General features: G+C 55.9%; 2 protein-coding genes across 2 annotated transcripts in view; one reads left to right on the plus strand and one right to left on the minus strand.

Annotated features, from left to right (window-relative positions):
* Window positions 1-611: 611 nt before the first annotated feature.
* On the plus strand, window positions 612-12424 carry ZHX3 (zinc fingers and homeoboxes 3; the record flags this gene model as incomplete). The annotated part of the gene is made up of 8 exons (XM_080716507.1): window positions 612-3474; window positions 3575-3621; window positions 9258-9352; window positions 9645-9750; window positions 10769-10955; window positions 11189-11309; window positions 11924-12087; window positions 12303-12424. 8 exons carry the CDS (start codon window positions 612-614, stop codon window positions 12422-12424), a joined length of 3705 nt encoding a protein of 1234 aa, XP_080572633.1.
* Window positions 12425-16070: 3646 nt separating this feature from the next.
* The window catches only part of PLCG1 (phospholipase C gamma 1), a gene marked incomplete at both ends in the record, with an annotated part of 31962 nt that continues 31026 nt past the window's right edge, over window positions 16071-17006 (minus strand). The window contains 4 exons of the mRNA XM_080716345.1: window positions 16071-16259; window positions 16362-16450; window positions 16536-16697; window positions 16780-16894. Coding sequence (XP_080572471.1) covers window positions 16071-16259; window positions 16362-16450; window positions 16536-16697; window positions 16780-16894 — 555 coding nt within the window. The remainder of the gene's footprint in view (window positions 16260-16361; window positions 16451-16535; window positions 16698-16779; window positions 16895-17006) is intronic.

Below are 17006 nucleotides of genomic sequence, written 5' to 3' on the forward strand. Positions count from 1 at the left end.
GGACATCCCCAGGTTGCTCCCAGGGTGCTTTTCTATTAGCAGCTGAGGGGACCTGACCCAAACCTCATATCCAAGCTGCCAGCGAGCTCCTCGTGAAAAGCCTAGATGGTAGAGGTGCAGAATGGAGTGTCTGGGGCTGAGAAACAGACAGAATCTGAGATACCGTAAGCTGGGTGTGGTGATGCCTGGAATCCCAGTACTGGGAGGCTGAGGCAAGAGGATTGGAGGTTCCAGACAAGCTTCACAACTTAGCGAGACTGTCAGCAACTCAGTGAGACCCTGTGTTAAAAAATAATAAAAAGATTAAGTTGTGGGCCATGACCTCTTCTACAGGCCCGACTGCTGTAGGTAGGCTTTGAGGTAAAATGCCCTCCCTGGGTTCAGTTCCCAGTACCAAAAAAAAAAAAAAAAATTATATATATATATATATATATCTTAATCATGTTTTTTTCCCTCCTCAGGTTTAATAAGAAAAACCTGTTTTCTGCAAATAACTCAAAAGGCTGTCCTAAGAGCTGGTTTTCGGACCTTCATGGAGTAGCTGGAATTTGTACTCTAAGACCCTTGATGGGACAGGCTCTCCCCTGCTGACCACCAGAGTGATTGTCACCATGGCCAGCAAGAGGAAATCTACCACCCCATGCATGATCCCAGTGAAGACTGTGGTGCTGCAGGGCGCCAGCGCAGAGGCCCAGCCAGCCGAGGCCCTGCCTGAAGGACCCCAGCTGGACCCGGCCCCAGAGGCGCCTGCTGCCAGCAACGAGGCAGCCCCAAGCTCCAGCAGTACTGACGCCCCTGCACTGGCCAATGGGCATCGGAACACTTTGGATGGCTATTTATATTCCTGTAAAGACTGTGATTTCAGGTCCCAGGACATGACCCAATTTGTGGGCCATATGAACTCAGAGCACACGGACTTCAATAAAGACCCAACTTTTATATGCAGTATGTGCAGCTTCCTGGCAAAAACCCCTGAGGGGCTATCTCTGCACAATGCCAAGTGCCACTCGGGGGAAGCCAGCTTTGTGTGGAGTGTGGCCAAGCCAGACAATCACGTGGTCGTGGAGCAGAGCATCCCCGAGAGCAGCGGCACGCCTGACCCAGCAGGTGAGCTCAGTGCCGAGGGGACGGACGGACAGGCTGGGATCATCATCACCAAGACTCCAATCATGAAGATAATGAAAGGCAAAGGCGAGGCCAAGAAAATCCACACACTCAAGGAGAACGTCCCCAGCCAGCCTGCGGGTGAGGCCTTGCCTAAGCCAGCGGCTGGAGAAACAGAAGGGAAAGATGGGGACCACGCCTCCGTCAACGGGGCAGCTCCAGTCAGCCAGGCATCTGCCAGCTCTGCAAAGCCCCCCCACACTGCCAGCGGGCCGCTGATCGGAACAGTGCCTGTCCTGCCGGCAGGCATAGCACAGTTCCTCTCCCTCCAGCAGCAGCCCCCCGTGCATGCCCAGCACCATGCCCACCAGCCCCTGCCCACATCCAAGGCCCTCCCCAAAGTGATGATCCCCCTGAGCAGCATCCCGACGTACAATGCAGCCATGGACTCCAACAGCTTCCTAAAGAACTCCTTCCACAAGTTCCCCTACCCAACCAAAGCCGAGCTCTGCTACCTGACCGTGGTGACCAAGTACCCGGAGGAACAGCTCAAGATCTGGTTCACAGCCCAGAGGCTGAAGCAAGGCATCAGCTGGTCCCCTGAGGAAATTGAGGATGCCCGCAAAAAGATGTTCAATACCGTCATCCAGTCTGTGCCTCAGCCCACGATCACTGTTCTAAACACCCCCCTGGTTGCCAGTGCTGGCAATGTCCAGCATCTCATCCAGGCTGCTCTCCCAGGCCACGTTGTGGGGCAGCCAGAGGGCACAGCAGGGGGACTGCTTGTCACTCAGCCACTGATGGCTAATGGGTTGCAAGCACCAAGCTCATCTCTCCCCCTGCCAGTGACATCTGTCCCCAAGCAGTCAACTGTGACGCCCATTAACACTGTGTGTTCAAATACAGCATCGGCCGTGAAGGTGGTCAACGCGGCCCAGTCTCTCCTCACGGCGTGCCCCAGCATTACTTCCCAAGCCTTCCTTGATGCAAGCATGTACAAAAACAAGAAGTCTCACGAGCAGCTGTCAGCTCTGAAAGGGAGCTTCTGTCGGAACCAGTTCCCAGGGCAGAGTGAGGTTGAGCACCTGACCAAGGTTACTGGCCTCAGTACCAGAGAGGTGCGCAAGTGGTTCAGCGACCGGAGGTACCACTGCCGCAACCTGAAGGGCTCCAGAGCCATGATGCCCGGGGAACATGGCTCCATCCTCATCGACTCTGTGCCGGAGGTGCCCTTCACCCCATCCTCCAAGGCCCCTGAGCTAACCTGCATCCCCACGGCGGCCTCGCTAGCAAGCCACCCTGCTGCCAAGCGGCAGTCCTGGCACCAGACTCCTGATTTCACACCAACCAAGTACAAAGAGAGGGCCCCTGAGCAGCTCCGAGCCCTGGAGAGCAGCTTTGCACAAAACCCACTTCCACTCGACGAGGAGCTGGACCGCCTGAGAAGCGAAACAAAGATGACCCGGAGAGAGATTGACAGCTGGTTTTCAGAGAGACGGAAAAAGATGAATGTCGAGGAGCCCAAGAGGGCTGATGAGCATGTGCCTCAGGAGGAGGAGGAGGCTGCTGAGGGTGAGGCCGCGGAAGGGGAGGTGGCCAGCGAGCTGAGGGTCCCTGGGGAGAACAGCTCCCCAGAAATGCTCCTCAGCCAGACGCTGGCGGAGCGCAAAGTCAGCCCCATCAAAATCAACCTCAAGAACCTGCGGGTCACCGAGGCCAGCGGCAAGAGTGAGCTTCCAGGCCTGAGTGCCTGTGAGCCCGAGGAGGCTGGGCTGAGCAGGCTGGCGGAGCTGCCCCCAGGCAAGGTGAGCTACAAGAAGACGGCCCAGCAGCGGCACTTACTGCGGCAGCTCTTCGTCCAGACCCAGTGGCCAAGCAACCAGGACTATGACTCCATCATGGCCCAGACGGGGCTGCCGCGGCCAGAGGTAGTGCGCTGGTTCGGAGACAGCAGGTACGCCCTGAAGAACGGTCAGCTCAAGTGGTACGAAGACTACAAGCGAGGCAACTTCCCGCCGGGGCTGCTGCTCATCGCCCCTGGCAACCGGGAGCTGCTGCAGGACTATTATGTGACACACAAAACGCTGTATGAGGAGGACCTGCAGAACCTCTGCGACAAGACCCAGATGAGCTCCCAGCAGGTCAAGCAGTGGTTTGCTGAGAAAATGGGTGAGGAGACCAGGGCCGTGGCAGACACAGGCAGCGAGGACCAGGGCCCTGGCGCTGGCGAGCCCACGGCGGTTCCAAAGGGACTGGGTGACACCTATTCAGAGGTGTCTGAGAGCAGCGAGTCGCGGGAGCCCAGTGCCCCTCCGGCCGGCTCAGAGCCCCTTGACACGTCGTCGAGTCCCCAGGCTGGACTTCAGCTAGGTGAGAGTCCACGGGAGCCATGCGTGAGGGGAGGGTGCGCTCACTGGTGGGCACTGAGTATCGCATGGGGGCCACTGCTCTCCCTTGGGCTTCCTGGCAGCAGGACTGACTGCCTGGCTGCTTCAGAAGCCATGGGAGCCTGATAGGGTAAAGGGCTGCAAGCTGCAAGGGGGCTTTTTTTTTTCTTTGTTTGTTTCATGCTTTTTTTTTTTTTTTACAATACTGGGGATGGAACCCAGGGCCATTATACCTCCAAGCCACACCCCCAGCCCTATTTCTTAGTCTTTTTATTTTTTTTTTTTAAACAGGGTCTCACAGAGTTCAAAGGGCCTCACTAAGTAGCTGAGGCTGTCTGTGAACTGTGAACCTCCTGTCTCAGCTTCCCAAATGCTGGGATTACAAGCGTGCACCACCAAGCTCAACTGGTTCATGCTTTTTTTGCGTGTGTGATACTAAGGATTGAACCCAGAGGCATTCTAACTCAAGCTACACCGTACCCTGTTTTATTTTTTATCTTGAAACACAGTTTCACTAAGTTGCAGAGGGCCTCACTAAACTGCTGAGGCTGACCTCCAACCTGCAATCCTCCTGTCTCAGCCTCCCAAGTACTGGGATTACAGGCATGTGCCGCCTTACCTGGCTTGGTTCATGCTTTTTTAAAACCTGTAGGGGAAAGAACAGGGTGAACCTGAAGGCACCCAATTCTTTCTAGCCACTTCTTAGCAATATAACAGATCAAAACATCTGAGCCACACAGACTCCCAATCTCCGGGTAAAAGAAAACAATAAGACATCAGAGGAAATTCAATTCAAATTGGTAAACAAACGGAAAAAAGCCTTTGTCTTTAGACACATGAAGTGCTTTTAAGTAATGAAAATTCTGTCTTATGTTTCTGTTATTGTTCTTGATGTAGAAGAAATGTTTATTATCATGGAAAATCACTTCTCTTGGACATACATGGAATTCAAAGCTTGAAATTTGTTCCTCAGTTTCTCTGTATCGTGGTATTTTAGTACTCAGAAGTAAAATTTAGAAGACTATTTTAAGCTAGTCGAGGGGCTCCAAAATGGCAGCTCTGCCTGCCAGCAGGGGCGGCTGTAGTGGGGGGTGCAGGAGACATCCAGAAAGTGTCTGTGGGATTGAGCAGTGTGTGGGTTTGTCCCTGGAGATGCTGGCAAGAGCTGCTTAAATGTGGGGCTTTGTCTTTGGCACCTCACCCCCAAGACCAAGTGTAACATTTTGCCCCTTAGAAACCTCAGCGTTTCTAGGTGGTGCTCCACTGTGTGCATTTCCTCCACCCCAGCTGCTTTCTACTAAAGGCCTATAAAAATGATAGCATTCTTTTTCTTTCTCTGAATATTGTAAACTCCTTTGAACACAACAGTTTTGAAATATAGTTATGCTATTGTTTCTTTTACTCATTCAAGAAAAACAAACCTTGAAATTGTACTCCTATTTGGCGGGGGATGGGGTTTTCTGTGTGCTCAGCATTTGGAGAAGGCCTCTTCTTTTCATGCCCACATGCAAAGGTGACACCAGCTCTGTTAGGCACGCAGAGAGCAGACGCCCGCGGGGCCCAAGTCGCTGTCAGTGTGAGCTCGGGGCTCCTTGCTGGTCTCTCCAACCCAGCGGCATTCCTGCTGAGGAAAGGGTGGAGGGCGATGTTCCCCTCCTCCGGGTCCCTCTCCTCCAAGGCTGCAGCTTGGAGTCGCCAGGGCCACAGCCTGGAACCAGAACGGCACAGAAGCTTTCTTGCGCTTGGTTTTACACGTCTCAGTGCAGAGCAGGATGTCTCTCCTCTTTTGCCTGGAAGGCTTTGACCAAGTTGGTCTAAGTGCCCTTTTGTTGTGTCCAGCTCTGTACCACTTCTGATTAGACTCAAGAGGGATGACGATGTTTTGAATACGTTTTGTTACAAAGGCCAACCTGGGAGAGTGACATCTCAGAAGATGGTAGAGTAGGAGCCATTTGTCCATCAAAACAACGACTGAGCCGGGCGTGGTGGCGCACGCTTGTAATCCCGGTACTTGGGAGGCTGAGACCAGAGGATCGCAGTTTGCGGACAACCGCAGCTGCTTAGTGAGGCCCTCCACAACTTGAGTGAGACCCTGTTTCAAAATAAAGAATAAAAAACGGGGCTGGGGGTGTAGCTCGGAGGTAGAATGCCCCTGGGTTCCATCCCTAGACCTGAAGAAAAAAATAAATAAAACAACTACTGAGGTGGCAGTAACTGTGAAGAGCTATTTTCTAAAATTCTGGAGTCTAGTTGACTGTTTACAGCAGCCCGAGGAGAAGCATGGAGGGGCAGAGGCGCTTTGACGACTGATGGACACAGCGTTTTCCCTACCCCCGTCCCTGCAGCCCACACCTGCAGTTGCCTGTGGCCCAGCTTCCTGGCGTGGCTTGTTGCTGCCAGGGTGCAAAATAAGAACGTTGTCTTCCCCAAATCAGGGTTTTGGATTTTGATTGCTGATCCCTCATTTAATCCCTGAGGGATGAGCATAGCAGCCAGTCATTGTTCCAGCCCCCATGGCCTGAGGCAGCTTCTTGACCACAGAGGACTTGGAGACCCCTGTGCCCTTTTATTTTTTATTTTTTTGGTGGTACTGGGGTTCCTGGAAGCCCTTCTACATCCGGGCTACACTCCCAGGCCTATTTTATATTTTTATTTAGAAACAGGGTCTCCTAAGCCAGCTCGCGCAGCTGGCTTCAAACCTGCACGATCCTCCTGTCTCCGCCTCCCAAGCGTGGGGATTACAAGCGTGCGCCACCACGCCTGGCCCCCTGTGCCCTTTTAAAAACCTTCCATTCCTTCTGATGATCCATACACTTAAGGAAATCTTAGGTTACTACAGAGACAGCAGAACAGAAACTTCAGTGACCCCTCACCACGAAGCTCCAACAGCTGACGTGAGAGGCTGAGGGGCTGGATTCAGAGTGACCACATATAATACTCAGGATGTCCAGTTCTCAACAAAAATTTCAAAACATACAAAGAAATAGGCAAGTGTAGTCCAGTCACAGGAAAAACAAAGAATTTGATAGGCACCATCCTTGAGGAAGTCCAGACATTGGAATCATGAGTCAAAGATGTAAAATCAACTGTCTTGAATATGACCAGAGCCGGGCATGGTGGCGTATGCTGTAATACCAGGATGAAACAGGAGGCGCGCCAGTTTGAGGACAGTCTCAGCAATTTAATAAACCCTCAGCAACTTAGCAAGATCCTGTTTCAAAGTAAAAACTAAAATAGGGCTGAGGGTATAGCTCAGAGGTAGAATCTCCCTGGGTTCAATCCCCAGTACCACTAGAAAAGGTGGCTGGGGATGTAGCTCAGAGATAACAATGGGTTCAGTCCCTGGGTTCAATCCCCAGTAAACCTCCCCCCAAAAGAAGACAGAAATACCATCTGATTCGGCAATTTCACTCCTAGGTATGTACTCAAAAAGATGGAGCATGCATCAGGAAGTAGGCCCCGCTGCTCAACCACAGTGTGTTCCAGCGAGCCGCGAGGGGAGGCAGGCTCAGGCGGGAGAGGGCAGGACCCCAGGTGGGGTGGCCGCCGGGGGCACTGGGTTGAGGCCCGGGATGGCCTGTGGGTGTGGAAAGCCCTGCTCCAGCTGTCAGGCAGGCCCAGGCTGGTGTGGTCCCTTGAGAGACTGCAGGCCTCAAAGATTCAGCTGGCATCCTGTCCTCAATACTCCCATACTCTTCACCTTCCCTGGCAGGAGGCGGACATTGATTGGGAGCTAAGAAGTTCCCAAGGCCACCCAGGCACGGTGAGGACTGGGCTGCCTGGGGCCATACAAGTCCCAGAGTCCCAGGAGTGACAGGCTTGTGCTTTCTCCTCAGAAACAGACTGACTTCGATCCAATCACTGTGAAGTACCGGCCAGTCTGGGATGCTGCCTGCCATGGGGAAGGCCACACCTGCCTCTGCGGCCAGCCGCTGGAAAGCTCTGGAGGCCTTAGAGACCACCCCAAGCCCGCCACCACCATTGCTGCCCCTGGCCTGCCACCACCACCAAGGCCCAACGAGGGGCTCCCGCCAGCCCGTCCTCCTGCAACACGGGACCTTTCCTTTGCCTCCCAGGGATACAACAGTTCAGACTTCAATTTCATAGACACAGAATCAAGTTTTAACATAAACATCTGCCTATATACATTTAATAAAAACATCAGATTACAAACACTTTAATTATGTAGAAACTCTGGTTAGCCAAGAGTACATTCTCCACGTCATCTCTGGAGCGCCATTCATCTGTTCTCCAGGGAACGCTGAAACTTCTGGTGCCCTCGACCATCCACATGTGAGCAGGTGAAGGCTCAGAACTCGCTCAAGGAAGCAGCGCCTGCCCATGCAAGGCCCCTGCCAGCAGCAGTGACCTCCAGGGCTTCCTGCCAGTTTTGCCTGCTGGCTCACTGGTGCCTCACTGGTGCGGAGCCTGGCGGCACCTAGCTGAGAACACTGTCCGCTGTGAGCCTGGTTGGGACTCACCTCTGTCCAGCTGTTACCTTAAGTCTGCTTTTTCATGGGAGTTTGAATCATAGGCTGTGATTTCAGTTAAGCCCAATGTACTGACCTACGTGCCCACTTTTGAATTTCTTATTTAATGTAGACACCTTAGAGTGAGAGGAAAAGGGAAAAGGGAATGGGGATGGAGTGGTGGTGGAGAGTACAGCCCAGCCTGCAGCTTATACCCACTGCAGGACTCCTGGGGTGGGGTGGGGAGCACGCTGGCCCTGTATGATAGGAGGGGCTGAATGGATTTGGGGCATCTGGGGAATTGTCAGAGCTGGGGTGGACAGGAGCCCAAAGACCCACAGGTGGGCATTCCTGGCAGAACATCTGGAATGGCCCAGCCACAACCGAGGACCTGGCCAGCGTGCTGGGCACATGTCCTAGAGGTGCTTTGGAAGTAATGGAAAACTTACCTACAGAGCTGTGCTGAGTGGCAAAAACCCCCGACCCCCCAAACCTGACCACTCTGGCAAAGCAGGGGCACTAAGGAGTGTTAGAAATGTCCTGCTTCCTGATGTGCCTGCACGGGCACCAGGCCTCACGGGCACAGCCTGAGTGGGCAGAGCACCAGGAGCCAGCGTAGGCCAGGGCTTCAGGCGGGAAGCGATGCTCCCGTCCCACCCAGGGGCGGGGCCAGGCCACCTTGCTCAGCTCTGGGTAGCCCTTGATCCAGTGTCTAGGTGTCTTCTCACCGCCCTGTCCCAGCAGGGATACCTCTATGGTCTCTATTGGGGGCTCGTACTCGACAAATTTTGCGGCCTGTTTTCATGTCCTTTCCATTTGGGGAGTGAAGTTATTAGGTCCCCAAATCCCTTGAGAAATTGCCAAGAGTGGTGAGGACTGCCTTCCTTCAGAGAACAGACACTTGGAATTTTTCTTTTGATATTTATGTACATGCAGATCAATTTACATAGCCACATATACAGTGAAGGTACTCAGTTCAGCTCACTTCAGAGCGTACATCAGTGTGTGTGCGGGGCCTGAGCAGGGCTGCGGCGTGTGTGTGGCCAGGCAGGCCGCACGAAGCCATGGCGAGCTATCTGAGAAACCATGAGTGCCTCACCCAGGTGCCTGCTGGCCTCGCCTCCAGACCCTCCAGAGCTCCCTGTGCCGCACACGGCGGTGTCTGCAGAGAGGATGTTCTTGATTGATTGTATTGACATTCAGTTTACAACCCAAAAAGCAAAACAGAAAATAAGTTACCTGGTGGACAGGTTCACACAGGCCAGAGCCCCGGAGCCCGACACCAGCCGTCTTCTAGATGGGAGAGCCCGAGCGATGCCAGCCCCGGCGCTCTCCCTCGCAGGTGTGGGCCCTGTGCAGCCACCAGGGCCACCCACAAGCAGCACTGGCCAGGTAAGGAGCCCCGCACCTGGACAGACCCACTCCTTCCCGTGATGGGAACTTTGAGAAAGTGTGATGTGGACTTTCTGCTCCAAAGTAATACAATGACCAAAGTGCCACCGAGAGGCCGTCATCAAACAGTTGCTTTAAAGGGGCATTACTGTGGGGACCCAGGGCCTTGGCTGCGGCGAGCCAGGCACAGGCATCCACGTGGCCCCAGAGGGGAGGCACAGCGGCGGCGGGGACCCGGGGTGCAGCAGCCAGGCCTGCGGCACGCGTCAAACACACATCTCTGCCTGCCAAGGGGTCAGTGCGCCTGGCCTAACGTGGCCGGCCGGGGTGAGCGCCGCGTGGAGAAGGTGTGGAGGGTCGCGGCTCCTGAAGGGAAGCCCGTGTTCTGTGACGAGCCTGTTCGCTCAGTGCACTTGGACTCTGAAGTGTCTTCTGGTGTTTCTTGTTGCCTATGTCTTGTACTTACTTGATTTATTGTGTTTTTACCTGGGGTTGTAAATTTAGTTCTAACAGGTAAAACAGGATCACCATTGTGATAAAGGAAGTTTGAATTTATGATATACTTCGCATATTTTGATTACTTGTAATATTCGGCCCTAGAGGAGCTTCTGTTTGGAGAGTGAAGCGCCATTAGCAGGGGCCTCGCGTACCCTCTTGGGCAGCTTGCCCGCTCTCGAGCTTTGCTCATGGCTGTGGGACTTGGAGCCCCTCTCTCTTGGCTAAGGACGCAGGTGGCTGTTCAGGGGACCAAAGTACCTGCGCCTAGGGCTCAAACCTTCTCTCCGGAAGCAGAAAAGGGGGTGGGCAGGGCTGGGGGCGCCTCGTGGGCCTCCAGCGGCAGGCTCGTCCTGGGCCCTAGGAGGCCGCCCCCAGGAGGCTGGGCTGGGGCGCTGGGGCGTCCCTGTGTCCCGCCCCCTCCCTCTGGCTCTGGGACATCTGTTGCACAGCTGCCCTTCTGGCCGATGCTCGTGTTTCTGCCCGCACCCTCCCCCCCTCATTGGTGCTGCCCCTGTCTCAGGCCCCGAATGCCTCATGTCTTCCTAGTCTCTGTGTGGACCAAACTCTCAGATTGGAGCAGCTTTGTCAATTCAAACATCACAGCCCAGTGGATAAAGACACTGCAGGGTAGGAGAGCCAGCCAAGGAGACAAAGTCTGAGCTTTTCCTAAGCCCTGCCCCCTTCCCTGCTCAATTCCCCTGGAAAGTGTATTGGTTTGACTCACCTTTACAGAATTACTTAGTATAAAGTTTAAGTTTTCACGCATCACTGTCATTCCTAAGGCTCAGTCCTGTGCTGGACACATGCAGGTCAGCTCGGCAATCTCGTCCCAGCCAGAGCCAGCCTGGGTCAGGTGGCCAGTGGGACCTGGTTCTCCCCACTCCTGGGCAGCTGCCTCTTCACTGTCTCCTCCCTCAGAGGACGGGGGCTGTTTTCCCCAAGCACAGGCCCCTTCCCCGAGGTGCTCACCAGGCCGTCCCATCTGCTGTGGCACATTCACAGCCCAGTCACGCAGCCCCAGGGCTGACGAGGCTCCGGGGGCCTCGACAGAATGACCAGTTTGGGCTGAGTGGCCGGATGGAAGCGGCAGTCACAGTGCTACCTGGTGCTGCCCCACCCAGCCCGAGTCCAAAGGGAACCGACGGGCTTGGACAGAGTCATTTCTGCAGGAGCCACGGTCCAGGCACACTGGGGAGCGGGGCGGGAGGCCCTTGTGCTCAGAGCTGACCTGGTGCCAGCACCAGGTTGTGAAGTGAGGGAGGAGAGAGAGCCTGCTTTGGGGTCTTCTGTCCTGAGCTCACATGCCAGTACTAGCCAGCCATCCTGTCCTGCCCACAGATCCGAACTCTGTTCTTCACCAGCCTGGAGAAATGGCAGAGAAGACTCTCTTTGGCCCAGGGCCCAGCAGGAGCCACCCATTTGTGGCTGCCCTGACTCTGCAGTCCAAGGATGAGACTAGGTAGCTCTGGTTGCCACACAGATGAGGCCTGGGGCAAGCAGCAGAGCCCTTGGTTTTAAGGATCCTGTCTTCTGGTCTGCAGGACTTGAGGATGGGACTAGGCAGGTCCGCTCTGCTGCCCCTGCCTTTGCTGCTGTGGCGGGAGGCAGGCAGAGAGTGGGGAGAGAGGGCGGCCCCTCTAGTGGGGCGCTGCCTGCTCTTGTCACCGCTGGTGTCTCCCTCCTCTGTCCATGGGGAGGGGCATGGCAGCCAGGGTCCTGGGCACTGGGCACTCACCCACCACCACACCTCTTCCTTCAGGAGACTGACGGGGGGGGGCATGTATGGACACGTGGCACACACGCAGGTGTGTTAATAGCTCTTCTTGGCTAATGTGCTTTTTGTGTTCCCTTCCATGATAAATGGTTGGTTCAGAATTAACTCAGTGTGACTGGAGTGAAAGGTGAGATGTCTAGGATAATGGTGGCTCAGTCATTGAAAATAGAAAGCTCCAAGTGCCGGATCTTTCCCCAGCATCAAACCCCTGAGTAGGAACACCGGTGAGAATGGTGCCTGTTAACCCTGTAGTTTGTGTTTAAAGAGATCTTGTCATGCACCTCTGCTTCTTCCCGTAGAGTGCTGTCTTTCCTGCAGCTTGCTTGGCAGGCGGTCAGAGCCCCATGCAAGGTTATTGGCTGGAGCAAAAGGGCTAGCACCCACGCCCAAGCAGAGCTGCGGCGCAGCTGGTGGCTCCCGTGCAACTGGGCAAGGGCCAGGGCGGCCGCAGTCACCCTGGGCGGTGAGTTCCACCAACTTCTGAGCGGTTGCTTTGTTCAGCTGTGTCAGGAGGGTCAGACTGTGCCATAATTGTTGTTGAAAGAAAATATGCCAACCTCCCTCTCTCCCCTGCCGGCCATTGTTCATTGAGAGTTTTACTGAGAGCCCCTGGGGAAGTCAGGGAGGTAGCCAGAGGCCGGCAGAGCCTCTGGGCAGTCCCGGCTCGTGGACCTCCAGCAACCATCTGCGTCCTGGTCTTCAGTGCAGCCCTTTGCTCCCCGTGGCCAGACTGCGATGCGAGACGGAGTGACGAGCGCCGCCTGCCTCTGCAGCGCTTCCTGTCCCCTGGCGACAGCTGAAGAAGCCATCACCCCAGCGCCAAGTCCAGAGGCAAAGGGAAACTTCAGACACGCTGTGCACCAGGGTCCCACTTCCCGTGGAGACCAAGAGTAAGACCCAGTTGGGAAAATGGCATATTCTGTCATTCAGGCCTGGTGGGAGGGGAATTCTTTGCCCTGGGTGACTCTTTCACAGGAGGATGGAGCCTACCTTTGGCGCGGACGGTGGCGGTGCGGAGGCAGGGGCCACAGGCTGCGTCTCTGGGCTGAGCCTCCAGGCCTCACAAGGTCCCCTGTGGGGATGCTGCTATTTCTAAGATGCAAATTGCACATTTCCTAGATTTTTTGTATCTGTGGATTTGGATAAGGGAGGGGAACTGGGACAAATTGCTTGTACCGTTTGAAATGGGCCTCAATGGTACTTCAAACCTTTTGACCGTTCCTAAATAAAAACGTATGTATATTTCCTATCTGCTGACTTGACTTAATGGGGGAGTCAAGGGGAAAAAACTAGAAACACTTTTGGGATCTGCTGACTTATTCTGGGGGACAAACTGGTGAAGCCCTCCCCTCTGCTCACTTGAGGTCAGGTTCTGCCCCTCATCCTGCTGAGCTCAGCCACCGCTTGTATGTGACAGAAAGAATTGTTAGAAAAGGCAAAGGGTGTCATGGGCCATCTGGTAAGGGGATACTGTGGCTTCTCCTGTCTTTCCTGGCAGGAGGGCTGACGGCAGAGCCTGTGATCGCTGAGGAGAGTCAGCAGTATGCACTGGGACCAATGGCTAGTGGCACAAGGAAAACCAGACCCTGGAATAAAACCACCTGGGGCAGAGACTTGCCGAGGCAATGTGATTCTGGTTGCAGCTAGACACCAGGGCCTGTTCTTGGCCCTTTCAGAAGCCAACTCTGCCCTAGGGAAACAGCTGGGGTATGGGTATTGATTCTAGAAAGCCAGGTCCTTGGGAACGACACCAAATTGGTGTCAAACCCTGGAACCTGTCAGCTGAGCCCCACGGTGGGCAGAGATGCACTGGCTCACTGAGGACACGCCTGGTTCCTGTGCTTCCAGGAAGAGAACAGGATGCTCAGACTGGCCTCTGGGCACAAGTCCCCCAAGGACCCAATTAGACGCCCAGGCAGACAGGCTCAATCCACTTAAAATGTGGAGGCAGGACTTTGTTTTGTTCACTGAGCTAGCTAGCTTGAGATAAGCCAATACTGTTTCATTTTCTCCCCTTCAACACAATCTCTATAGTGAGAGGTGAGAGGTAAGTTAAAGACATGTGATTTCCTAGTCCTGGGTGAAGGCGGGATCAGGAGGGAAGGCCCTGTCCCCTGCTCAGGCCAGGGGCTTGTCAGTGGCTTCCTCAGGCCACCTGCTGCTCTCCCCAGAGTAGCAGAGGCGGGAGGCCTGACCGTGAGCAGCACGCTCTGTACACGTCAGGGCCGGCTGCCTTGACCGCGTCTACCCTTCCCTGGCCTCCAGCCTGCCAGTCACAAGCCCACGTCCCTTCACCAGTGCCTGGCTCTGCTGACTTGCCCTCTGACACTGCTCTTTGGTTTCCTCTGCCAAAGGCCTCGGTTCTCAACCAAGTGTCCTAGGTCCCACCAGTCTCTTTCAGAGGCTCGGGGGCAGGATGCTAAGATGGTACTAGGACCAAGACTCCACAGGCCATAGCCCAGCGGGTGGAGGCAGTGCCGCCCAAGCTGCCCCACGTTCGCACACCCTGTAGCCGCAGGGGCGACAGTTCAGGGGAGCCCCTCAAACACGCCCCTACTGGGCCAATCAGCAATGGTGAGGTCTGTCTGGAGGAATGAGACGAAACTGATCGTCACACTTGTTCAACTGAAGACGGCACATCTTTCAGGAAAAAGGATCCAAACATTTGCAGAGGAAGTGAGCCTTGGGACTGTGGAGCCGCGGGGCAGAGCCATGTCGCCCTCAGGCCGTTCCACGCTTACTCAGTAAATGGAGATCACTGAAGACCAAAATGCTCAGCTCCAAACAGCCCAGGACGCCAGAGGAAGTGTGGACCCCGCAACGGTGGCACAGGTCCCCCAGCCCCAGCAGGGAACACTTTCTCCCAGGGCCCCAAGCACCTGGAGAACCCAGCCAGCTCCTCCGCAGCACCCCTTGTGTGGGAAGGGGCCCCTCTGCGCTATGTGGACATGAGGCTCTAGGAGGAAAGCCGCGGGCAGCCACTCTTGACCAGGTGGCGGAGGAGGCAGCCTCGTGCCTCCCTAGCGCCAGCCCAGGGGATCTGCTTGGCCGCAGCGGTTTCCGACTCCATGCTTGCTTCTGCGCCAGATACTCACCAGACAGCTGGCTTTCCTGAGCCCCCAGAAAGGACACAAGGCCAAGGAGAAAGGACGTGAGGATTTATTTGGCAGTCAGATCTTGAGGGGCAGAACTAGGGGATGGCCAGCCCCGAGCCCAGCGTGGGCAGCTGGCTTGCATGTGCTGAATGCTGGCTATGCTGAGGCGCCCACTGGCCTGCCAGCCTCCGGCCTCAGGTGGGCCGTCCTCCCGACCTGTCCTCCTTTGTGCCCTGTTCCTAGTGAGACGAGATGAAGCTGCATGGCGCCAGCAGCTCGAGTCGCACCTGCCTGCCTGACCCACCCGAGCCCGAGCAGCGGCCACTTCACCCCGCCCTTCTTAAGGGGGCTATGTCGCCACTGCCTTCCAGCTCGCAGGGCAGCCCCCGCCCCCGCCCGCTGCTCCGTCCAGGCGCCTAACGCCCCATGCCGCACCCTCCCGACGAGGCTGCAGTGCTCAAAGCTCTGCTGTGTCCCTCAGAGGATGAGCAGCAGGAGGAGTGAATAACTTAGTTACAATACCACTGAGAAGAAAAATAATACTGCTATTTTTATCATGATCCCCTGTATCTTCCAGGCTGGGTGGTGTTCCCAGCCATGGGCAACGTGCCCTTGTGCTGTGTCCTCCTCCTTGGGCAGGGCAGCGCCCGCCCCACAGGCCCTGGCTCCAGGGCTGGGCCGCAGGGGCTGCCCCTCTCACCCTGCCCAGCTGTGGTTTTAAAGCTACAGGACAATGTAAACTTTGTTTCCCTGGCCCAGCAAGGCTCCTCCTCCTCCTCTCAGGAATGTCAGCGGCTCCTTGAAGCCTCCTGTGCCACCAGCCTCTCTCCAAGGGACTTCGGCCCTGCTCCTGGCCTCACAGGATGAAAGGACCCATCTCCAGAAGTCAGGGCCAGACGTGTGTGCTTAGTGCGAGACACAGGACAGTTTTTGCCTTCACCCAGAGCCGGCGTGGCGCCCCACACAGTACATCTCATTAATGGCTTGGTTGTCTAGCATTCACAGCCAGAAGCCAGGCTTCAGGCTGTCGAGACCAGGAAGGCGGGGCCGTCAGAGCAGGCAGCTTCCTAAGGACCCAGTTCACGGCATTCCACGAGGCGCAGCACTGCTGCTCTCCAGCGAGGCAAGGGCGTGACTAGAAGCGGTTGTCTCCATTGACCCGAGTCCTTCTTGGGGCCCTGGACAGAAAGGCAGTGTGTCAGGGCCTTGTAGCCCACAGCCACACAATTACATCTCTTCTCCCCGGGGAAGACACTGAAGCTGCAAGACCTGACACTCGGAGCCCATCTGCCTGGTTCTGCAACCGTCCACCAAGCTGCCCACCGGCCGCCTTCCCCTCTACGTCGGCCCCTCACCTCCGTTCTCGACTGTCAAAGTGGTCTGCGAGGTGTTCCTGGGAGATGCGGAAGTCCTCGCATGGTTGCTGATAGCGGGCTTCAAAGGAGCCTTCCCGGGTTCGGCCATGAAACAGCTGGCTGGAGGCGTCTGAGCCCCGCTCCCGCAGGGATGTGCTACCGAAGAGACCCAGGTCACCGTTCTCCTGTGCAACAAAGGCAAGTGCCGAGGGGTCAGTTCTACTCCACACCTCAGGAGGTGCGGCCCGCTCCCCGCACGCCTCCCAGGCCGGCCCAGCCACTGTTACCTTGGCGGGGAAGATGTCAATCTTGATGAGCAGGGAGGCCAACTCCAGGTCTTCACTGTAGTTGTTCTTCAAAGGCACCGCTCTGTACCCTAGGAGGAGGAACGCCTGCTCTCAGCCCGCGGTGCTGAGCAGAGCCCAGCCCAGGCCGGCAGCGAGACTGAAGAAGGTGCTTACCTGTCTTCAGGCCTCTCACCGGGAAAGTAGCCTGAGCCAAGAAGTTCTGGTCGCTGAACATGTCTTCCTCATACACCACAAAGCGGAGGAAGGCGAACTCGGGGTTGCTGATCTGGAAGTGGAAGGGCTTGGCCGGCCACACAGGGTTCAGTCCATTGTCCACTGTGAAAGCAGGGCAACAGTGAGCTCTGGCCACTACGAGGAGGGCGGGAGGGGAGGGTCTTGGTGCCGGGAGGCTGCTCACCCACGAAGTCTGTCTTCTGTTTGGTGCTGTCGTACTCCGCTCCAGCCACCTCAATCTCCACAAAAGGACACACGATGCCCCGGCCGTTCTTTGGCAGGTGCCGGGCCCCGAGCACCTGAGGCAGACAAACACTGGGACTGCAACCTCTGCAGCCACCCCAGGGCCCAGGCCAGGGCCCAGGCAGTGAACGTGCCACGGAGGCAGTGCGCCCTCTGCTGGGGCCACGC

The sequence above is a fragment of the Muscardinus avellanarius genome, assembly GCF_963383645.1.
Source record: "Muscardinus avellanarius genome assembly, chromosome: 19".
NCBI lineage: Eukaryota > Metazoa > Chordata > Mammalia > Rodentia > Gliridae > Muscardinus > Muscardinus avellanarius.